The 24,793-nt window shown below is 40.4% G+C and overlaps 1 protein-coding gene across 7 annotated transcripts in view; it reads right to left on the reverse strand.

Annotated features, from left to right (window-relative positions):
• The window catches only part of KCNMA1 (potassium calcium-activated channel subfamily M alpha 1), a 764,306-nt gene that overhangs the window by 8,014 nt on the left and 731,499 nt on the right, over positions 1-24,793 (reverse strand). For 6 of the 7 annotated variants that reach the window (XM_069572206.1, XM_069572205.1, XM_069572210.1 and 3 more), the window contains 3 exons: positions 7,874-8,068; positions 5,399-5,517; positions 2,200-2,424 (listed from right to left, as the gene is read on the reverse strand). In XM_069572206.1, coding sequence (XP_069428307.1) covers positions 2,200-2,424; positions 5,399-5,517; positions 7,874-8,068 — 539 coding nt within the window. Of the gene's footprint in view, positions 1-874; positions 2,425-5,398; positions 5,518-7,873; positions 8,069-24,793 lie in introns of those variants that run through there. The other variant, XM_069572204.1, reaches the window with a different exon arrangement.

Raw genomic sequence — 24,793 nt, forward strand, 5'->3', positions numbered from 1 at the left:
ATGTTCTGAGGGCATAACTTTATAACCTCCTTTGCAAAGAATGCATGAATAGCTCTTCATGATCCAAACCTAGGGGATATGTGTGTGTATGTATATATATACATATATATATATACGTATATATGTGTATATATATAATTATATATAAAAAGATAGTTGTATATAATGTATAAATCAATACACAGGGACAAAAATAATTTGAAAAAATCTTCCACTCATAGGGCTTTTTAATATCCATGTATATAATGACTGTCCACTCGAATACTGATTGGAACACTGCCTTGCCCTGTCTTGGGTGTGGGGATGGAGATTTTGACTAAGCCTCACTATTTCGTCAGTAAAAGTGCTTGTCAATTCACACAGCAAGCAGATCTCAAAAACTATCATGCTTGGGGGGACAGGGGATTCAAAATCTAAACCCAAAACATTCACCATAAAAACACCTTTTTAGAGATGGTTACAGCTGTGACATTTTCCTCCCCCCCCGCCAACACCTGTGCTGTTCAGTGAAATTTGTTTTCAAATAAACATTTCAAATATATATATATATAGCAGCCCAAGGCTAGTCCATCCTCACAAGAATTTGATTATGGCGGAGTTGGCCAATATTTAAGAACTACTGTACTTTGCCTAAAGCATGGTTTGCATGCATAAAATATCTGAAAACTGTATCTTGAAAAAAGGGTATTTCTCTACTTTTTTGCTCATGCTTACTAACTGTTTTAAAAAAGAAAGAAAGAAAATGAAAGAAAAAAAGAATTATACCAAAATGTATTTGGCTCACTGTTGCACTCTTTTTCTTCTCTCCCATCTGTTAATGACAAGGGGTCCTTCTCTATGACTGTCATTCACCTGCCTAAGTAGATTGGCTACGTTAAAGAAACTGACGATGAGGAATTTCTCCCACTGGCTTTCTGCTCTGGAACAGCCAGCATCATGCAGCTGTGCCAACAGTTGAAGCTGGCTTTTGTCTTTGTGGAGTCAACTGTGGCTTGATCCTCCTACATTCTGATTTATTTAGCATGCTGGCTTCTAGAAAAACATGATCCGCCGCTGGGTTTATCTTCCGCTCTCTCTACCACGGCCCCAGCCCTTGCTCCTCCATGGCACTGGGGCCCTAGCTGATCAAACAAAGGGGAGTAAAAAGGTCCCCAGAGAATGCGTGGAAAAATACTTGCTCTTTCCTGAGCATTATTTATTCTGTACATAAGGTAGGTAATTCACCTTTTAAAAGATGTGAAAGTCCCAGGAAGGCAGTTTTTAATGACTTACATCTGATATTTATGATACATATGGCTTTTCATCCCAAATGTCAAAAGTGAGAGAAAAAACATAGCTATTCATATGGCAGCATAAGGAGACAGAATAACAATATGCAATCAAACCTCTTTTCACTTAAATGAAATGACTTGCATTTGATACATCCAAGAAGGGAATACTAGTCTTTCTGCCACAGTAAGAGTAGAAATGTTCCTGTAGACTCCCAAAGGAAGTTAGCTCTGGGACAAAAGGCCTTGGTGAGTAACTAAAAAAAAATCTCCGATGTTCTAACAAGCAAGTGCATTTCATCACCTACCCAAATGGCAAAAAACTTTCAAATGCTTTGAGATACTTCAGCCCAGAGAGTAGAAACAACCGGTAGATATGTTTCTGTTGCTTTTGGGTTGCTTGTTTCAAATATGTGTGTGTGTGTGTATATATATATATATTATTGTGTATATGTAAAAAAAATCAAGAGAAGGAAAGAAAGGAAAGCAACAACAAAATCAAAACCCAAAGCACCCTGATAAAACTGATATATCAGAATAAACTTCTCTTCTACGCTAACTAAACTTGCTCTGCATAACTGACGTGGGGATCACAAGCACTCCCTTCTCATCTGTGAACTCATTCCTGCAGTGAGCTATTTATGTCTGGAGCCATGCCTCTGGGTTATTTTTCCCCTAGAATCATAAATAACTTTTGGTCCGTCTGCTTATTTGCTGTTGTGCTCAAGGGTTTTATGGTGGTGGAATAAAAATGACAACCACATGCACACTATCATACATATGCAAATATGTGTAAAAAAAAGGGAGGGACTACAGGGGAAAATGGGGGAAGTTACTGTTGGAAACACCCACTGGGGAAATGAGTGGCAGATACAGTTTCACACACGGAGGCAGTGGATACACACATCAGAGCCGCTCTTCCTGCACGTACTTCTGTTTGTCTCGGGACTCCCGGGACTTGGGCCGGTTCTGTCGGTTTGCCGTGGATGGGATGGAGTGGACGGAGGAGCTCTTCTTGCTAGAGGACTGGGACGAGTGGGAGGAATGGGAGAGGCTGGCCCGGGACTGGCCGGCGTTGTGGTCAAACTGCATTAAGCAGAAGATCAGGTCCGTCGGCACGAGCTCAAACTCGTACGGGGGGTTGGTGATGACATACCTGGATGCGGAGAGCAAAGAAGTCACAGAATGAGGATACTGTGCGGGAGATTTCCCCTCTCTGAACCAGACCAGGTCTACCTGAGGATCCCAGCCAGCCCAAGGCCTTAGACAGTGTCTTCGTAGTGGAATCTGTTTAGCTCCACAGAGGAAGTCAGCCCTCCCAGAGATTCCGAATTGGCGCTAGACAAGCGAGAAACTAGCGGTACTTCCTGCGGTCTATACACCCACTTCAGTACAGCGTCCAGTTCCCTTCCGATCCTGAGACACACAAGCGCAAGCAGGAGGCTTCAAGGGCTGCACTGCCTCTCTTATCCTAGAATGTTACACCAATCTCATACCCATATCGCAGTATCTTTGTTTACCACCATCTAGCAGAACCTTAGTCCTCTCTCCCTCTTTATCTTTTAAAAATCAACGTTGGTGAAGGATTTCACTAAATGGAAAGCTATAAAACACCTCCCTGCCTATGTGTCCCTCAGGCTTTAACTGTTCTCCTCAAAGATCACCTTTTTCCCTGATTAATAGCAGATATGACTAAAAAAATCACCATTTCATTTCTAGTAATGGATCTCAAAAGTGTGGCTCTCAGGCTAGATAGATAATGTAAATTCTTTTTTGTAGCTGATGTATACTTGATTTACAGCAAGGTGTACAGCAAAGTGATTCAGTAATATATATATAATTATATATATAATTTATATATAATTATATATATTTATATAAAATTATATATATATATCATCCATTATATATATAACAGATGATTCTCACATTCACCTAACTTTGAAAATCTGCTAGACTACAGAAATTATGTTCAATTCTGGCTCTATTGTATAATCTCTGGGCATTCAAACTTCATATTTTATATATATGAAGTTTTATATATAAAAAATATATTTATATTATATTTATATATATTTATATATATTATATACAATATATATTTATATATAAAACTTCATATTTATATATATTTATAATTTATATGTGTGTATATATATATGTTCTATTTCAGATTCTTTTCCATTTTAGGTTATTATAAGATATTGAATATAGTTCCCTGTGCTATACAGTAGGTCCTTGTTAAAATGCAAATTCTTAAGCAACTCCACTCAAGTCCTACTGAATGAGACACTCTGGATTGGGGATCAAGCAATTTGTGCCAACAAAGGTCCATCTAGTCAAGGCTATGCAGTGGTCATGTATGGATGTGAGAGTTGGACTGTGAAGAAAGCTGAGCACCGAAGAATTAATGCGTTTGAACTGTGGTGTTGGAGAAGACTCTGGAGAGTCCCTTGGACTGCAAGGAGATCCAACCAGTCCATTCTGAAGGAGATCAACCCTGGGATTTCTTGGGAAGGAATGATGCTAAAGCTGAAACTCCAGTACTTTGGCCATTCATGTGAAGAGTTGACTCACTGGAAAAGACTCTGATGCTGGGAGGGATTGGGGGCAGGAGGAGAAGGGGACAACCGAGGATGAGATGGCTGGATGGTATCACCGACTCGATGGACGTGAGTCTGAGTGAACTCCGGGAGTTGGTGATGGACAGGGAGGCCTGGCGTGCTGTGATTCATGGGGTCGCAAAGAGTCGGACACGACTGAGTGACTGAACTGACTGAACTGAGCGACTGAACTGACTGAATTGACCTGAACAGATGATTCTCATATTCACCTAACTTTGAGAATCCGCTAGACTACAGAAATTATGTTCAATTCTGGCTCTATTGTATAATCTCTGGGCATTCAAACTTCATATTTTCATTTCATACCAGTTAAGTCAGGGTAATCAGAGTACTTTAAAAAGCACCCCCAGAGGTTCTACTCTGCAAGTAGGTCTGAGAAACACTCATCTATCTCTATGGCACTGTTTCCTGAGGTATATTATACAAACACACTGACTTTGACAATTCTAGGATGTACTTTTAATTTTAGGCTGCTGTGAATTTAGTTTAACATGTATTAGAGAAATATAACTAGCATACATGAACCGTAATCTTTTTTCTGCTTCAGGCAATAATATACAGTTTTCTTTAAAATAAATATATAAAGTAAAAGAGTGAGTCAACTGAAAAATACATTAAGTAAAAATATATGTGTCCATGAAAATAGAATATTTATATATAACTGAATCACTTTGCTGTGTGCCTGAAACTAACACAACATTGCAAATCAACTATACTCCAATAAAAATTAAATATATATATATGTGTGCTTGTGTGTGTGTGTGTGTGTGTGTGTATATATATATATATATATATATAGAGAGAGAGAGAGAGAGAGAGTGAGTGAGAGAGAGAGCTTCCCAGGTGGTGCAGTGGTAAAGAATCCGCCTGCCAAGCAGAAGATGCAGGTTCAGTTCCTGGCTCAGGAAGCTACCCTGGAGAGGGAAATGGCAACCCACTCCAATATTCTTGCCTGGGAAATCCCATGAACAGAGGAGCCTGGCAGGCTATAGTCTGTGGGGTTGCAAAAAGTTGAACACTATTGAGCAGCTAAACAACAATGACAGGTATATATGTATGCGTGTGTGTGTATATATATAGGTATCTATAGATATATATATATGTAGGTATCTATCTATCTATATATATATATATATGCCTAAGACAGGGCAAAGGATCCATTTACCTTAAACAGTAGCAATATGAAATATTTCTATATGAGATACCAACAGAATTATCCCAGTAGTAGGAGTTTGGAAGACATGTTTTCCTTCAGACTTGTGTAATTAGGTGATGGATGGAACTATCCCATAAAACTTGAATTCTCCCCACAATGTCTTTATACTTGCTATTGTAATTAAAGAAAAAAGCTTCCCATAACCACCACCAAAGTCAGCATTGGATTTAATATGGGCAGAGCAATTTGCATGTTGAGAACACGCATGTAGACTTTTGCCCTCATTGTGGGAGACAAGAGAGGGCATTTCTGTCTCTGCCTTTGGGAGGGCAGAGTGGAAACATACTCACCTCTTCGTGCATTGGCTGGGGGTGCTGAGGTGAGCATCTCTCAGCCGATAAATTCCAAAACAAAGCATATTGTATGTTTTCAGAGCTTTGCAGAACAGATCACCATAACAACCACCATCCTGGGAGACAACAAAAGAACAGAGAGAAAATCATTTTTATTTGCCTGAAAGTAAAGGTCCTGGGGGTGGGAGGGAAGGGCCTTTTCATGAAAGCTCATATTAGTGTCTCCTGAGTCGGAGGGTCTGTGCCGAGGACCAGTGGCTGAAGAAGTTAAATGTGCTTTATAGCCTACGCCCCAATGTTGGTGCCTTTTTAGGATCAAATAAGAATGGGTTTTCCTCTGGTTCTCTCCAGTTTTTCATCCGTAGGAATGAGAGCTCTAAGGAGCTGGTGCCTCTCCTTACTTTAAGGTATGATATAAGCTTGAAAGTCTCAGATGTCTGTTCAGCTAAGGAGAAGAAATCAGCTCTGCAAAATGTTGATGATGTTTAGCCCCAGCTCAGTTGCTACCACAGTGATCTGACCGTGTTGTCAAAACTGCTCAAGTGATAATTAAAATCACTACCAGAAGAAAAGACCCCACCAGGTACTATGGTGACAGGCTCTTTCAGAGAAGGACTGTGTGAAAAGCACAATTTACAGACCTTGGAGATGGCAAGGGTGGAAGAGAATGTGTTTCCCCAGGAGCTGGAGGTCTGCAGGCTGAATAACTGGGATTCACAGTTCTAATCAGTTCACAGTCATTTTCCAAGGGTCTGGGGCCAGATGAGGAATGTGAAAGCAAACTCATCCAGAAGCACTGGCTTCCTGCAGCCGGCTAGCTTCAGGTATTAACACAGGAAGGGCACCAAGGGCTGACTTCACTGGGAATAAAGTGACTGCATCTGTCCTTCCTGTTACTGAAACTGCCAGATGAGCCTCATGCTAGAGAACACGACTGGAACCAGATCTTACCATTATTTAAAGTCTTTGTTCTTTTAAAATGTTGTTGTTTAGTCGCTAAGACATATCCGACTCTTTTCGCTACCCCATGGTCTGTAGCCCACCAAGCTCCTCTGTCAATGGGATTTTCTCAGGCAAAAATACCAGAGCAGGTTGGTTGCTATTTCTTTCTCCAGGGAATCTTCTCAACCCTGGGATTGAACCCACATCTCTGGCATTGGAAGGCAGATTCTTTACCACTGAGGTGTACCAGTGAGTAAATGATAGATAAAAAGAGCCACTAGCTATGGAGAAGACCTTTTAAAGAAGCTCTAAGTCTAACACAGATTTTTGTCCCTCACCAAACTAAAACATGGTGCAAATTAGCATCACGGTTTCAGAAGTCATGGAGAAAGTGACCCTTTCCTTGGCTCCTTCTCCACTATTTGGACTTTCTGGGTGACAGGCAGTACTGTTCATACAATAGGCTTACTGGCTCTTAAGACTACTGGTCCAGCCCTTGAATACATTCATGGAGTTGGGCTGGGAATAAAGGTCAATTAACACTTCATACTTTTGCCAGAGTGCCTGAAGCAGGCTGGTGCGTGGAGCCCAAAGGGAGGCCGGGGTCACCTCTGTAGCAGGGAGGGCAGTGGGGGAGTGGCTGAGTCCACATCCACAATTAATAGCCCGCGTGCATGTGTGCTAAGCCACTTCAGTCCTGTCTGATTCTTTGTGACTCTGTCGACTGTAGCCCACAGGCTCCTCTGTCCATGGGATTCTCCACGAAGAGTACTGGAGTGGATTGCCATGTCCTCCTCCAGAAATATAATAGTCCACAGGAGCTTTTAAAAAACACTGATGGCCAGGACTCTGGGCCTGACCATGACATTAGTGGTTTTCAGAACACCATAGCTTATTATGTGCCTCTAGACCCACTGGCCCAACCAATAGTATCTCATGTGGATTCTCTTATGTCTCTAATTCCAGACTGAGGTCTTCTAATTCTGAGGCTGGAACTAGTCACTTTCCCCTAGCCCCGCTCCTTGCTGCAGAGGTGGCCCATGCCTCCCTTTGGGCTCCACATTCCAGCTTGCTTCAGGCACTCTGGCAGACCAATTAACGTGCAGTTGGGGTTAAGTAGCCCTGATCTATGCTAAGACCTGCAGAATGGGTTCCCTAACTTGTGTGCATCTGAAAACACCTGATGCCTCCCGTCTTGTGGCAGAAGATACTCTAGGAGAGTCAGTAAGCGCATGGACTCTGAAGCCAACATTCCTGGTGCTAATTCCCTGATAGGGCCAGTCCTCAGTTTCTCTGAGCCCCAGTTTCCTTAGAGCATCTGATAAGAGAACCTATGCCAAAGGGTCACCGTGGGGATTAAATGAATGAATCCATGTAAAGAACCGAGCCTGATACACAGTAAACCATGAGCATCACCTCTGATAGCTCTTTTCATGTGGAAAGAACCAAAGGCAAGGGTCTAGCCTGACACATTCAGATCTGATCATTTCCAAATAATAGGCTCAGGTGCCCTCTGCCCCCTGAACTCACCCCCAGGTCTGCAAAGGGCCCGTCCAGCAGCGCTAACTGGGCCACACGGCAGCGGTCCCTGTTGGCCAGCGTCTGGGGGGTGCTATAGCCCCCACGGAGTGCATTCTCCTCGGCGATCAAAGCCTCCAGCTCTGGCGTGGCCCCTCCAGTCACCAGGGTCCGTATCAGGGTAAGGATGTTGTCATTGAAGTATGTCTGGGAAGAGATGGGCGCGAAGTCCTTTAAGCACACACCCTAAAGTCACGACAACCGACATTCAAATTACAACTTCTCTTGATGTCTCCTGTTTAAAGTTCTGGCCTGTCTCTTCAAACAGTTTTATGTGGGAAGCGAAAAGACAGCAGCCTCCAATTATTTCATGCTTTTCTCTCCTACTTGGTTCTGCCACGAGAGCCTGACTTTAAAACCTGAAATTCAATGGATTTTTATTAAAGGGCTAAAATCGAAATGGTTGGTGTTTATCATAATTGGTGCTAGTAGGGATGTAAATACGGCTTCCTCTCCTGCTTGCTAAGGGACTCTGGGCGTATGTAACAAAATGCAGCCTGACCCAGGCAGGACGGCCTCTGAGTTTCTGCAACCCACATGCCAGGAAGCTGCTTCCCCCAACAAAGGGAGAACTTCTCTCTTTAGAATGAGATGCCAACAGCATCATTAAGGCCATGCGTTCAACAATTTATCACATACTTTGATAATAGGCTAAACCGGAAGTTTCTGTTAATTAAATATGCCAGATAAATGCATGACAAGGTGGATACCCTGGTATTTTTGTCTTTAAGTAACCTCTGTGGTCTGAGACGAATATAGCTTATTAAGGAAGTTTCCCTCAATGTGTACATTTGTCTCCCATCTGAAACATAACAGGTCTGTCAGGAACAAAACAATAGGAGTTTTAAAAAATTAATAGGATGTCAAATAAAAGAGCTCAAAAAGGCATTTTTCACACAGCCTAATTCAAGGGAAATCTCAGTTAAGGGTCTGTTTTCCATTTTCCAGTGTAAGAAGAAATCAAACAGGCTAAATAATATCAAGCTAAAGTTTGCCTGTGGCTTTTGAAGATGGATGGACCTTTTGAAGCAGGTTAGGCAAGACAGCTGCATTTTTACTTCAGCAGTTTTTTGGACAGTTTACCTGGTAAAAATCTAGTGGGTAACAAGCCAGGTAAAGGATGAGTTCTCTACAGCTAGGCCATCATAGTTCTATGTCTCGGAGGAGGTTGCCTAATCTTTCTGGGCTTTGATTTTCTCATCCGTAAAATAAGCACCATCATTAAGATCAAGTTTATATGCAAAGAATTCCAGGAGGATTTCTGAGTTAAAATCATAGCTGCTAGTGAGGCTAGAATCCCTAGGTTATTGAAGTACTCACAAAAGCACCCAAAGTGATGCAAAATCTCAACAGCAATAGGAAACTAGGAATGTGATTCAGAACCAATCAGGCCCTAAGGAGAAGGTATCATCTGCCAGAGCTTAGATGCCCCCTGGGGGGCAGAGAAGCTGAATGAGAACAAATATAGCAGGAACCACTGCTGGTGTGGTTAAGGGGTGAGAGGCAGGCTAGGGGTTCAGCGCTGACCTCGCCACTTAGTAGCTGCATGACTTTGGAAAGTTATTTCTCAGTTTTGTGCCTCAGTGTCATGATCTGCAAAATATAATAGAGTGGGTTACAAGGACTATATAACTGATACATGTGAGGCACTTAGAAAAGTGTTTTGTGCACAGGGAGCACTGAGAAATACTTTCGGGACTGATATCAGAAACTCAGGCCTTTGTCACCTACTGTTTAGTACATAGAACTCTGCTCAATGTTATATGGCAGCCTGGATGAGAGGGGAGTTTGGGGATGAACAAATAACCGTAAATGTATGGCAGAGTCCCTTTTCTGTTCACCTAGAATCATCACAACATTGTTAATCGGCTCTACCCTAGTACAAAATAAAAATTTTAAAAAAGAAACTTGGGCCATTGTTGATGAAAAGACAGGTCAATTCATGACCAATTTTCCCTTTCAAAAAGTCTTTTCTAGCTTTTTTTTTTTTTTTTGGTGGGGTAGTGGGGTGGGGTTGCAAACCAAGGCCATTCATTTTACCCTTGAATCTGCACTTCCCAGGCTGCCTCCATGCTAAGATTCCATTTAGACTTAGCAAAGACCCAGCAAGGGTTAATGGGGACTAGATGCTGAGCTGTGACCAGAGCCATGTGGGCCACCACAGGTGAATTCTCATGGAAACTGGTTCAGGGCACACATGTAAAAACTTTTCCCAAAGTCGTCAGAGGTAAATTGTCTTCTCTATAGTTCAATAGACCATCGTTCGAAGCAGAAGCCCCCTCAGCCCTGTGGCACATTAAATGAGGGAGTGCCAGACACAGAACTTTGACAAAGGCCTTTGTGCTATAATTACCCTTCTAGATCAACACCCAGGGAGGAGTTCACTAGCGTGCGGTATGGACGGCAGAACACTAATGACCTCATGGTGAAACACAGACCTCTGTCTTGCTCAAATGTACAGAGAGAAATAGCTACTATAAACAGTTTTTAATATTTACTGGAAGAAGTGAAAGAAAAATTGAGGAAGCATACGTTTTAGCATCAAAATCAATTTAAAAAAATAGTATCTCTAACAAACAAAAGATCAGACAAGAAAGCTGATTTCATACAACTTATTCAATTCTTTTAAAATGTAAGATATTGAAATTTTTAAAAAATATAATTTTAAAATGCCTGATAAGGATCCAACGCTTTTTCATGATAAACACACTCAAAAAACTAGAAATGGAAGGGAATTTCCTCAATCTGAAAAAGGACATATATTAAAACATCAGACTTATAGGTGAAAGACTGGAAGCTTTCCTTTTACATTAGGAGCGAGACAAAGAAGCCAGCCCTCACCACTTCTATTAAGCATAGCACTGGAGGTCTTAGCCAGGGCTAGAAGGAAATAAAGGTATCTATATAAAAACTGAAGAAGAAAAATTATCTCTATTCAGAGAGGACATGATCTTGTATATAGAAAATCCTAAAGAATCCACTAAAATAATATTCTTGGTAATAAATGAATTCACTAAGATTGCAGAATACAAAACCAATCATTTGTGTATCCATGCATGTGTTTATGTTTATGAAAAACATAAAAATGAAATTAAGAAAACAATTCTTATTACAATAGCATCACAAAGAATAAAATACTGAGGAATAAATTTAACCAAGGAGGTATAAGTTTAATACACTGGAAACTAAAAAATATTGTTGAAATAAAGAAAATCTAAATAAATGGAAAGACATCTTATTTCATAAATTGTAAGACTTACTATTCTTAAGATAGCAATATTCCCCCAAACAATCTATAGATTTATTGTAATTGCTATCAAAATCCCAAAGACCATTTTTATAGAAGTGAAGAAGCTCACTTTAAAATTCTTGTGAAATTGCAAGGAGCCCTAAATAACCAAACCATCTTGAAAAGGAAAAACAAAACTGGAGGACTCACACTTCCTGACTGTGGAGCACACCACAAAGCTACTATAATCAAGAGAGTATGGTATTGCCCTAAGGATAGACTTATGGACCACTGGAATCAAATTGAGAATCCAGAGATAAACTCATATGCTTTGCATCAATTGATTTTTCAACAAAGTTTCCAAGATCATTCTATAGAGGAAGAATATAGACTCTTAATCAAATATTGCTACCACAGCTGGGTATCCACATTCAGAAGAATAAATCTGGATCCCTACCTCACACCCTATGCAAAAATTAATTCAAAATGGATTGAAGACCTGAATATAAAAGGCAAAACAATCAAACACTTAGAAGAAAACATAGAAGTAAAGCATTATGCTTTTGATTTGAAAACTGATTCTTAAATATGTTACCCAAAGCATAGGAAACAAAAGAAAAAAATAGGTAAATTAAACCTTTAGAATGAGAACTGTCTGTGCACAAATTACACTATCCAGAAAGTGAAAAGAAATCCTACAGAGTGAGAGAAAATATCTGCAAACCATATAACCCATAAGGACCTAGTATCCAAAGTATATATTTAAAAATATTACAATTCAACAACATAAAGAAAAGTAACCCAAATTTTGGGGAGGGAGGAGGGAGGGGGGTTCATGTTTGGGAACACATGTAAGAATTAAAGATTTTAAAATTTAAAAAATAAAAAACTGAAAAAAAAAGAAAAAATAATAAAATAAAATGGACAAAAATGAGCAAACTTTATTTTAAAATACCAGTGAAATATATTAAAACATGGAATTTTTGAAGGATATATTATTATCAAACAATGTAAATGTCAAAAGTAATTCTTGAAAGAAAAAATATGACATAAAATTATCTATCAGTAATCATCAAATCATTTTTAAAAGTCAGAAAAATGAGGTAGGAGAAAGGAGGATGGAAGTAAAGACACATGTAAACTCCCTGATCTTGTAAAGGAAGAAATCAAGAACTACTAATTTTCTAGATAATAATATACGTAAAATGTAGCTTCAAATACATTTATAGAGTATCTGGTATCCACTAACTAGAGTTAAAAACAGAATGTATAATTTACACATCATTAGAGAAAATAAGCATACAAAAATAGACCAATGCCCAAGGACAGATAATAAAGGACACAATTATCGAAGCATAAAGTATAATGCAAATTTTAGCATTATAGATTATATAACTAAATATAAATGAACTAAATGATTTGATAAAATGGCAAAGTTCTCAAACTTGTTCAAAAACTAAAATCAAAATCAAACTCTGGTATCTTCAGAGACAGGAAAACACACACACACACACACACACACACACACACAGAGCAAAGGAAGGTATATTTAAAGGGAAAACTTTAAAAAATTTTAGTATCAAATTAACTACCTGTTCATAGTTAAAATTTACAAAAAGTATATAACATTTATGGAGAAAATATTATAACTAAAATATAGACAACAAAACTAATTAACCATTATAGTAAAATAAATACGGACTGAGAGTCATATGTAAAAGCGATATGTGAAATATCATTGTGTTTCTTGTTTTCACAGCTCAAACAGGCCAAAAGTATAAGGAAATGAAGGATATAATAATATGAGCATTTAGTACATTTGCGCTAAACTTTATAACATTTTTAGTTAGCTTCCAAGTAATGCTAATAAATCATGATCAATGCCCCAAAGTATAAAATCTCAATATACATACTAAAATATGAGATGTATGGCCTATATTTTAAAAATAAACATAATAGTAGAAAGAAAAGTAAATAACCCAATACTTCAAACTTCTTTTAAAGTATCCTAAATAATTACAGGTCAAGATGGAAATAAAACTCAAGAATATGGAGTATTAAAAAATTAAAGACTATTTGAAAATAACACACAAAAGTGTCATGGATTGAGGCCAAAGCTACAAATTCAGAACCTTAAATGCTTTTATCATTAAATATAAAAGAATGTCAACTAATAATTCTTAAAATAATTGTTTTTGGTTGTCTTTTTTTATCTGAGAATAATATAAGGTTGAAATAATAAAGCATCAATTAATGAAGTAGCAAGAGGATATTTAGTGAACTGACACATTTTTAAACTTGATAAAATTATGCTAAATTACCTCTGGAAACAGTTTATGAAACTGTCCTTCAAAGTTTTGAGAACCATACTCTAGTAGTTATAAGACCTTAATACAGGAGTTAGCAAATCAAGGCCATGGGAAGAATGGAGACTGCCAGCTGTTTTTGTTTTTTTAATAAAGTTTTATTGAGATGCACACATGCCCACTTGTTTACTAATGGTTTTTGTGCTATAATGGCAGAATTGAATACTGTCAGCAGAGTCTATATGGCTCTCAAAAGCCTAGAATATTCACCATCTGTCCCTTTATAAAGAAGTTTGCTGTTCCATTTCTTAATACAATAAGGAAAGCATGACACACCCCGGAGAAGGGACGTTTACTCAACAAATGATTCAGGGGAAATTGCTATCTGGAAAATGTTTTCAACAATATGGAAATGATTAAATAAGTAATGATATATTTATGTGACTTACATTGTACAGATATTAATATTATGCTTTCAGAGAGTATTTAACGGCATGGTAACTATTACATGACATAATATTAAAATGTATTAAAAAAGCAGGATCCAAAAATCACTAAGATCTAAAACTCATGTTAAAGTGCAGACCTCCAAAGATATATAGTCATATAAAAATATTTAATATTATGTAAATACTAAATATTTAGTACCCCAAAATTTGACATGGAAATTAATTCCTGGTAACAGAATTCTGATTCATTTTCATTTTTTTCCTGTAATTCATTTTATATATTTCCTACTATGAAAATACATTTACTTAAATTTCTAAGACAGAAAGCAAAGGGAATTTATACAACTCAGTAGCAAAAAAAACAAACAAACCCCAAAATTTGATTAAAAAATGGACAAAGGAATGGAACAGACATTTTTCCAAAGAAGATATTCAAATAGCCAACAGGTACTTTATAAAAGATGTTCGACATCACTAGTCATCAGGAAAATGCAAATCAAAACCGTGGTAAGACATCATCTCATACCTGTTAGAATGACTACTGTCAAAAATATGAGAAATAAGTGTTGGCAAGGTTGTGAAGAAAAGGAAATCTTGTAAACTGCTAGTGGGAATGTAAGCTGATACCGCCACTATGGAGAACAGTATGCTGGTTCCTTGAGAAATTATAAGTATAGCTACCATATGACCAAGCAATTCCACTTCTGGGTATATATCCACAGGAGAAGAAATAACTATCTCAAAGAGCTATCTTTTTCACCCCTGTGTTCACTGCGGCATTGTTTACAATAGCTAAGACCTGGAAACAGTCTAAGTGTCCACTGGGAGATGAACCGATGAAGGAAATGTGGCCTATACTTACACAATGGGATATTTAGCCGTGAAAGAAGGAAATCTTGCCCTGTGCAACAACATGGATGAATTCTGAGAGCATGAAGCTAAGTGAAATAAGTCAGAGAAATATAATTTATACTCTCACTTATACGTGAAATCTAAAAAACCCCCGATCCTATAGAAACAAACAGACTGGGTGTTGCCAGGGGCAGGAGGTGGGGGCTGGGAGAAATGGGTGAAGGTGCTCATAGGATATAATTAATAAATTCTGGAGATACAACACACTATAACACAGTGCATAAAGTTAACAATACTGCACTATACATTTGAAAACTGCTAAAGAGAGTAGATGTTTACAGTTCTCAGCAACAGCAAGAAAAAATTGTACCTGGGAGGCGATGGATGTGTTAACTAACTTTACTGTTGTAATCATTTCACAATATATACATCATTGTACACCTTAAACTTTATAATGTTATAATAATGATATAAATCAATGATATCTCAATAAACTTGGGGTGGGAAGGGGGTAAATGTTATAAAATGATGCTGCTGCTAAGTCGCTTCAGTCGTGTCCAACTCTGTGCGACCCCATAGACGGCAGCCCACCAGGCTCCCCCATCCCTGGGATTCTCCAGGCAAGAACACTGGAGTGGGTTGCCATTTCCTTCTCCAATGCATGAAAGTGAAAAGTGAAAGTGAAATCTCTCAGTCGTGTTCGACTCTTCGAGACCCCATGGACTGCAGCCTACCAGGCTCCTCCGTCCACGGGATTTTCCAGGCAAGAGTACTGGAGTGGGGTAGCAGTAGCAGCAGAGGAGCCTGGTAGGCTACAGTCCATGGGGTCACAAAGAGTCGGACACAGCTAAGTGACTAACATACTGACAGGATATCTGATGACTTCTTTTGTTCAGCAAGCAGGATTTAGGCATAAAATCTATAGAAAAATTCCCAAAAGACCATATGCATTTACATGGTTATAGACACAAGTTAAAATTATAGATACTTCAGAACTACCACCAACTCAATTGAAGGACCCCCTAAGGAATATGATAATCACTGCTCACCAAAATGCAAGAGATGGCATGTACACACCAGTGATGGTGGTGCAATGGTATAATTGTTTCTGGGGGATAATCTGGCAATAGATACCAAGAGTTTTAAATATGTTCATATTTGTTTAAAACCCAGTAAGTTTACCTCAAAGTAATGTTTCTTCTTGCTCAAAGATTTATGTACTATAATACTTATCACCGGGTTAGTTATTTTTATAATAAAAATGATTAAAAACTGAAATGCCCCACAATAGATAACGTTTATCAAGATTCTGGGACATTCATATGTTTGAGTCTCAGGAAGTCCTACATGGAGACCTTACAATGATTCCCAAGAAAATGACATGATTAGATACTCTGATAAAAATACTAAGTCTGAAAAGAAAAAAAAAAACCCAAGATATAAAACTGGATGATTCCATATTTATCTAACCATCTGGAAGGAAATATACCAAAATACTAGCCAGGCTGATCTTTGTGTGTTGGGAATATGGTTTATTTAAATTTTCTTCTTTATACATATCTGCACTTTCCCAAGTTTCCCATGGAAAATGAATTCATTTTCTAAGGAAAACAGCCGATGGTTCTTAAACAAAGAACACTCTAAGTTCTGCTTTGCAACAATAAGTCAGGAAGGTCAACATGAAAGGTTATTGTTTTGTCAAATCGTTAAGATTTGACCTTAAAGTGTTTCCCTTTCTGTGCTGAAATCAGTTACACTGAAACAGCTTAATCTTTTTGATCAATCAGTCACTGACATTTACTGAGCACCTACTAATCCCTGGCTCTTGGTTTGGACCGAAATTGTATGCTATTCCAAAAGTGTGTCACTTTCAAAATTGCCCATCAAGGGGTATAATTTCAGGGTGGGTCAGAGGGTTTCAGAGGTCCCTGTACAATTCTAGAACCGCTCACAACATTGAACACAATTCTCTGGCCCCTGAGCTGGCACTGTACCCCAGATCTCTCTCCTTGATTTTTTCATACAGGCATCAGGGAGCAGAGCCATAGGTAACAGTCTCTGCTGTGACGGAGTATAATGACGCCTGTCAGGGAGCACTCTTGCTCCCATTTTGGTGCCTCAGTATTCAGCTGCAGAGAAGTCCTCTGACATTACATACAGGTGTGCTCTGAGCACGTTTCAAGGTCTCTCTGTGATCTGAGCAACTTGGTGGAAAGACAATGCTTCCCCTGATAAAAGATATCCAGCCGTTCAGGGGGGCAAATTTCTTTATGGGCCTGGGGTACCACTCACAGAACATAGACAGGTCTGCCATTAAGCATTCCATCCAGTGCTTTCTGCTTAGGAAATGACAGTTTAAGCATCACGAGGGCAAACCAGGTGCTGGGACTTCAAATACCAGTTATCAAAGACTATTACTGCGGAGAATGCGGCAGCTAGAACAAACCCCTCCACAACTCATCTGGCCCAGAAGGCATCATTCTTTCCTTGGGTAACAGAGACACCAGATGGAAGAAACACAGAATTCTGTAACACACAGATGTGTTCCTTAGCCTCCTAAGCTTTTGTACTCCCAGTCTTTCCTGTGTTCTGCGTGGGCTTGTTCACTATACTTGTGCAAGAAGGCTTGTGAGGAAGTCTGGCATGGACTCTCCAAACCGGGCAAGACTAGTCTCCAGGAATGCCTTCAGGTCTGACTCTTTGCAACCCTATGGACCATACAGTCCATGGAATTCTCCAGGCCAGAATACTGGAGTGGGTAGCCTTTCCCTTCTCCACGGGATATTCCCATCCCAGGGATCAAACACAGGTCTCCTGCATTGCAGGCGGATTCTTTACTGTCTGAGCCACGAGGGAAGCCCAAGAATACTGGAGTGGGTAGCTTATCCCTTCTCCAGCGGATCTTCCTAACCCAGGAATTGAACTAGGACCCCCTGCATTGCAGGCAGATTCTTTACCAACTGAGCTATCAGGGAAACCACTTTCAGCAGAAGTGAAGTGAAGCGAAAGTCACTCAGTCGTGTTCTACTCTTTGTGACCCAATGGACTATATAGTCCAGGGAATTCTCTAGACCAGAATACTGGAGTGGGTAGCCTTTCCCTTCTCCAGCACATCTTCCCAACCCAGGAATTGAACCAGGGTCTCCTGCATTGCAGGTGATTCTTTACCCACTGAGCTATTGAGGAAGCCCTCATTTTTGGCAGAAGCCTTTGCAGTGGCTGTTCCTGTGTCACATGTTTTTTGGGGCCCTAAAGAGAACAGAATTCTCCAGGGTTCTGCTCAGTGCCTGGGATCCAGACACGGGTATAATCTGAATAATATGGGAGTCCCTCTCTCCAGTGCCAAGGTCTGGATTCCATGTCTGGTCTGGGCAGACTTTCACCCAAGTATGGCAACATGGCACCCCTAGATCTGTGTACAGACTTCAGAATTTAGTTGCTATTATTTAAAATCCCTTGCAATAGCTATGACAATAGGAAAGTTGCCTAACTTTTCTGGGTTTTGGATTCCTTATCCATATAACAGGGATTAAAAACAAACAAACCCAGATTATTGGATAGTATTAACTGAGATACTTTGTGTAATTTTAATGAACAACAAATTCGGTATGCTCAGTCATGTCTGACTCTTTGCAAGCCCCTGGACTACAGCCCGCCAGGCTCCTCTGTCCATGGGATTTTCCAGGCAAGAGTACTGGAGTGGGTGCCATGCCCTCCTCCAGGGGATCTTCTCGACCCAGGGATGGGACCCGTCTCTTTTCTGTGTTCGGCATTGGCAGGCGGGTTCTTTACCACTGCGCCACCAGGGAAGTCCATCAAATGCTCAGTAAAGGGTAGCTTATAAAAAGAGCAACCAGCTGACAATGCAACCAGTTTGGGACACTGCTTTCTGCATTCTCAGCTCCAGTATCAGCTGGCCCAGGTCACTTGAGTGGCCCCTTAGCTTCTAAACTTTGGGGAGTAAACCCAGAAATGCTAGGGAAAGGACCAGCGAGTTACAAGAGGAAAATCTGAGCCCACAGCGCCATCTAGCCCGTTCCTTGGAGGTCCCTCTGTGCCCATGTCTCCAACACACTGGAGCATCTTTCTCTTTTTTATTTTTTTAAACTATAATTACCAGAGCTTATGTTTCACAGTTAATGCTGTCAAGCCTTTTAAACTAATTGGTCTTTTATAGAAAATTTAGCTGAAAATTAACACATCTTTTAATAACATTGCCTTAACTTTAATGGCACTTTGCCTTTCGTTTATAATTGCTCTAAAATTGTCATTTTCCATGTCATAGCTGCCATTTTTTATATTTGCTAGTTTTCATGGTGTAGATTTTTATTTTTGGTATTTTTCTTTCATGAGGGATGAGAACTATTCGATCTTTTTTTTTTTTTTTCCTATCCCAGCCCTGCCTGGCCTGATTATGATGGCGTGTTCTGAGTTCATCCATCATGCCCACAGTGGTGCTGGCTCACCTGCCACAGCGTGGGTCACAGGCTGCCTGCCTCCTTGTGAACAGTCTACATGGTGACTCTGGAATGGAGTTCAAGGAGGAAAGGCATAGAGGAGGAATTTGTTTATGTAACTAACATCACAGGGCACTGGGCCGCCTGAGAACTCAGCCTTTTCCATAACGCACCTCAAGGGTTCAGCCCTTCATGCAAGTACAGTTAACAAAGTAAACCGTGTGGTTCCCTCTTCCAGGAGGTCCCCTTCTCCAGTCTTAACAACATAAGTTCAGTTATTTCTGGCAAACAGAGAGGTCAGCTCTCTGCCTCACAAAGCTAAAGATCCTCACCCTCAGCTGTCCTCCTCTGGTTTTTCAGTGTAGTTCTCCACACCCATTCAAGCTATTTTGTGTTCTTCAAACTAGTTATCCCTATCTGCTATAACTCAGGTACCCACTGACACAACTACTGGCACTAGGTGGTGACTACCCATTAGAATGACAGTTCAAACCCCAAGAGGGCGTGGGACCACAATCTTTCTTCTTCCAGAAAATACTGGATCCTCAGCATGAACAATAGTGCCTAGGCTTTAGTAAGTGCCCAAAAATGTACTGATTAATAACACTAAATGCATATGGAGCTTGCCATATTGCTTTGACTGTGTGGCTCACAACAAACTGTGGAAAATTCTTCAAGAGAAGGAAATACCGGACCACCTTACTTGTCTCCTGAGAAGCCTGTATGCAGGTCAAGAAGCGACAGTTAGAACCAGACATGGAACAATGGACTGGTTCCAAATTGGGAAAGGAGTACATCTGGGCTATATATTGTCACCCTGCTTATTTAACTTATATGCAGAGTACATCATGCAAAATGCTGGGCTGGATGAAGCACAAGCTGGAATCAAGATTGCCAGAAGAAATTTCAATAACTTCAGATATGCAGATGACACCACCCTTATGGCAGAAAGTGAAGAGGAACTGAAGAGGCTTTTGATGAAGGTGAAAGAGGAGAGTGAAAGAGTCGGCTTAAAATTCAACATTAAAAAAACTAAGATCATGGTATCTGGTTCCATCACTTCATAGCAAATAGATGGGGAAACAATGGAAACAGTGGCTGACTTTATTCTTTGGGGCTTCAAAATCACTGCAGATAGTGATCGCAGCCATGAAATTAAAAGATGCTTGCTCCTTGGAAGAAAAGCTATGACAAACCTAGATAGCTTATTAAAAATCAGAGACATTACTTTGCCAACAAAAGTCCATCTAGTCAAAGATACAGTTTTTCCAGTAGGCATGTATGGATTTGAGAGTTGGACCATAAAGAAGGTTGAGCACCAAAGAATTGATGCTTTTGAACTGTGGTGTTGAAGAAGACTCTTGAGAGTCCCTTGGATACCATGGAGATCAAACCAGTCAATCCTAAAGGAAATCAGTGCTGAATACTCATTGGAAGGAGGGATGGTGAAACTGAAGCTCCAGTACTTTGGCTCCCTGATGTGAAGAGCCGACTCATTCGAAAAGATTCTGATGTTGGGAAAGATGGAAGGCAAAAGGAAAAGGGGGCAACAGAGGATGAGATGGTTGGATGCCATCACCAACTCAATGGACATGAGTTTGAGCAAGCTCCAGATGGTGAAGGACAGGGAAGCCTGGTGTACTGCAGTCCATGGGGTCACAAAGAGTCAGACAAGACTGAGTGACTGAACAACAATGAGCAAATCACTTTACAACCTTAGCTCATTCAGTCATCTCAACAGTCCTATGAGGTGAGTGAGTGAGTGAAAGTCGCTCAGTTGTGTCTGACTGCGACCCCATGGACCATATAGTCCATGGAATTCTTCAGGCCAGAATACTGGAGTGGGTAGTCTTTCTCTTCTCCAGGAGATCTTCCCAACCCAGGGATCAAACCCAGGTCTCCCACATTGCAGGTAGATTTTTTACCAGCTGAGCCACAAGGGAAGTCCTCCTATGAGGTAGGTACTATTAGCAGTCCCATTTTACAGACGAGAAAAATAAGACACAAAGAAGTTAAGGCTATGCAAACAGTAAGTGGCAGTGCTGGGATCCACATGCAAGCAGTCTGGCTCCTGAGGCCCTAATTTTTTTGTTTCTAGGGTAGGTAACTCAAATTGAGGTGAGACTAGGGGAAAGTGGGGGCTGTGTGAAAAAGAAATCTAAAAACCCATGTGCCAGTTTCACCAAGAGGCTTCCTTTCATCTTTCACGTATGTATGAGCAACAAACTGGATGATTCTGAGAAATACATTTCTTGTGATCTTCTTCTCAGAGGCATATATCCATAAGCATACTTTCCCCCTCTCATCATGTGTTTCTGCTGTGGGTTCACAGGAGAAAGCCAGGAGGATATGTTGGTAACATCCCTATCTGTTCTGGGAATGCACGTGATGAATCAGAACATTGTTCTTTTTCACAAATGAAGCAGTAAGCAGCAGGAGTTGAGTTACGAAGGACAATATTCAGGGAATGTTTAGACGCGTGATTAAATGGCAATTTGGAGAGGAGTGCTAGAGAAAGATCATAGACATCTAAACAGATGTGTGTACAGACGTTGTGATGTTGCTCATGAGCAAGTGCCTGAGATGGAAGCTTACCTCTGGCTCCTGCTGTTTGGATTCTCACTTTCTCAATTTATATTCCAGTTACTGCCTTGGTACTAGATAATCCTGTTTTTTCATAAGTTACAATTGTGGTGGAAGGCTAAGAAATCAAAAGCAATCCGTTATCAGAAGGTCTAGATCCAACTGGGTCTGTTGAACCAGATCCAATTTGAGACCTCACTGTGGAACTTGCTTATCCCAGACAAGGAAAACAAAGCCTGGAATAAGTGGACAGGCATTCTGTTTTATGACTTGAGAAGTCACAGCAGTGGATCAGTTAAATAGGTGTTGCCTCCACACTTAAACCAGGTTGACTCACATTACCGCCTAAAATAATATTGTCCAAAGTAATAATAATGAAGTGCTCTGTACAGTTCTGGACCCTCAATAAATTATGCTGCTGCTGCTCATTACAATGGCGTTACTAGATTCCTGCCACCCCTTCTTCCCAGGGTGGCATTCAGAAGAAGTGCTGCTTTGCTGGCAGGCTGTTGTATTCCTACATACCTTAGCCATGCTCTGTCAAACATTTCAGTTTGCATTTCAAAGGAGATTAGAGACAGATTTTTTTTTTTTAATTTCACACTTTGATTTCTCAGCTGAGTTTCCAAGAACTGACTCACTAGTGTTGCTGTAGAGAGAGTCATGTAACTCAAATCTAGGTGTACCCCCACTCCTATCCCATGTGCCCCCTTGACTGTGTGGAGGTGAAGTTCTTGAGTCCATTCATTCCTTGCCACCCGGGCTGGTTTGCTGGGTGTGTGGCCTGCATTGTTGCCCAAAGTGCATGCTCAGAAGAGCCCCTCATTTGGTTCAGTGCCCTGCTGTCATCATTTTGAAATTCTTAGTAACTTATGGAAAAGTCACCTTTCAAATTATGTAGCCGGTCTCACCTGGAATATCCTGCATGTCTGATCTATAGGAGCAATTTTGTAAATTTGTATTTTTAAAAAAAATTTGGATCAAGTATTTCTGAAAAAAATCTACTATAAACGGTTTCATCATCTTTTTTTTTTTTTTTTGGTAAATGCTTAACACTTTTATTGAAACCTCATTGTTTTTTTGTGAGAACAGTCTTCTGAAATCTGTCTGATTAGGATCAGAAGTAAAATGAAACTTCTGAGGAGTTACCAAAATCTGTTTGGTAACTGGATTTGGAGACTGCGTGGCCTATTACAGAGAATACGGCACTGTAATGAGCATATCCTGCTGCTTCCATCAGGCCCTCTGGCCAGCTTGGGGAGTTTGCCCAAACGGGGCCCACCATCACTGGCAGGTAGAAAGATGAGGCTCAGTATCCTCACACCATCAGAAAGGTCATGAGCCCTGGGAAACCAAGATGGCCTTCTCTAGGGATCTCTTGCTCTCTCTCCTCTTTGGCTTGGCAAGTGGTGAGATGGCATGAAGCCCAGTCAACCTTAATTCAGATGAATGTTGCTTCATGTTTATTTTTAAATGCATAATTCTGATTTTTCACTAAGATATGCTAGTAGTTGGACCACATTCAGGAATATAGAATAACTTAAATTAGTCTTAAAAAGCTTTATGATTTTTCTTTCCTCAAATAGAGGTCCTTCTGGGATTAGTTTTAATGAATAGATGAGAATAATGCATAATTAGCACATCAGTTGTTTAACACATGCAGGAGAATAGCCTTCTTAAGCTCTTGAAGAAATGTATGTATATAAAAACTCTCTGGGCTATGTTTACGGTTTTAATGAGTTCAATAAAACTCTTTTTTGTGTATGTGTGTGGATTCTCCAAAGGTCAGTTATTATCTAGCCTATGTCGGTATTTTTACAAATGGTGAAGTTGAAAATTCCAAAAAGAAGATTTTTCTATATAATAAATAAAGCCACTCAGTGGGAACACTTTATAATCCCCGTTCTAGTCTGCTTTGCCTTTTGTAGTTCAAGACAGCTTCTTTAAGATGGTACCTAATTTTTTTTTCTTTAATTTAGATATGCTGGGTCTTAATTGTGATATGCGGGATCTTTAGTTGCTGCATGAGAACTCTGAGTTGTGACATGAGGGAGCTAGTTCCCTGACCAGGAATTGAACCTAGGCCCCCCAGCATTGGGAGGGCAGAGTCGAAGCCACTGGACCACAAGGGAAGTCTCAAGATGGGACATTTTTGTCATTTGATTCTGGTCTCACAAGTGAAAACACAAATGCCTTGATTGTTCGATGCATATCAAGTTATAAAAGAAACTGAAGATGCTCTGGATCCCTCGGCCAGCCCACCATCCTCTCTCGGCCGCCAGTCCACTCCTGCCCTGTGGCAGAGCCCGGCCAGGCCTTGCCTCCCACCCACTCCTCTCCCAGGACTCCATCTCCATGGCTGACAGTGACCTAGGAGTCACCCTTGACGCTCTGACACTCTGTCCTCTTCTGCCTTTTGCTTTATTCGGTCTGTTCCCAAGTCCTACAGCTTTTGCTGACAAACACCACTCAGACGCATCCACCTCCCCCAGCTCTGCGGGCTCTATCCTGCTCCACAGGGCAGGACAGCCCGTTTCTCAGACTTCCTGTGGCCATCTTGCTTCCTAAGCCACCCTCCACACACGTGCCTGGGCAATCCCACAAAACATAAACCTGATCACATTACTTGCCAACTTAAAACCCTTCAGTGCCTCTTCACTGCTGTCAAGAAAAAGACCAAAAACGAGAGATGGGTTTTGAGGTCCTATGGGTCCAGCTCTGCCTTTCCCCCACTTTCGCTCCCTCAGGTCCTGCTACCCAGGCTTTCCCTGTCTCCTCTGAGCCTGGCAGGTACCCTTCTCCCTAGCGGGTCTTTCCCTTTACTGTCCTTCTTTGGGGGGTTACTCTTCCCCACAAGAGCTCCCCTCTCCATTGTTCAGATCCTGACATAAAATAGATACTCTTTCTTTGGAGAATTCTTTCTCTAATTTTGAGACTGGGTCAAGTGCTCACCTATATTTACTCATAAGTTTCCTTGCACTTTCAAGAATTTATAA

Source organism: Ovis canadensis, chromosome 25 (assembly GCF_042477335.2).
Source record: "Ovis canadensis isolate MfBH-ARS-UI-01 breed Bighorn chromosome 25, ARS-UI_OviCan_v2, whole genome shotgun sequence".
Classification (NCBI taxonomy): domain Eukaryota; kingdom Metazoa; phylum Chordata; class Mammalia; order Artiodactyla; family Bovidae; genus Ovis; species Ovis canadensis.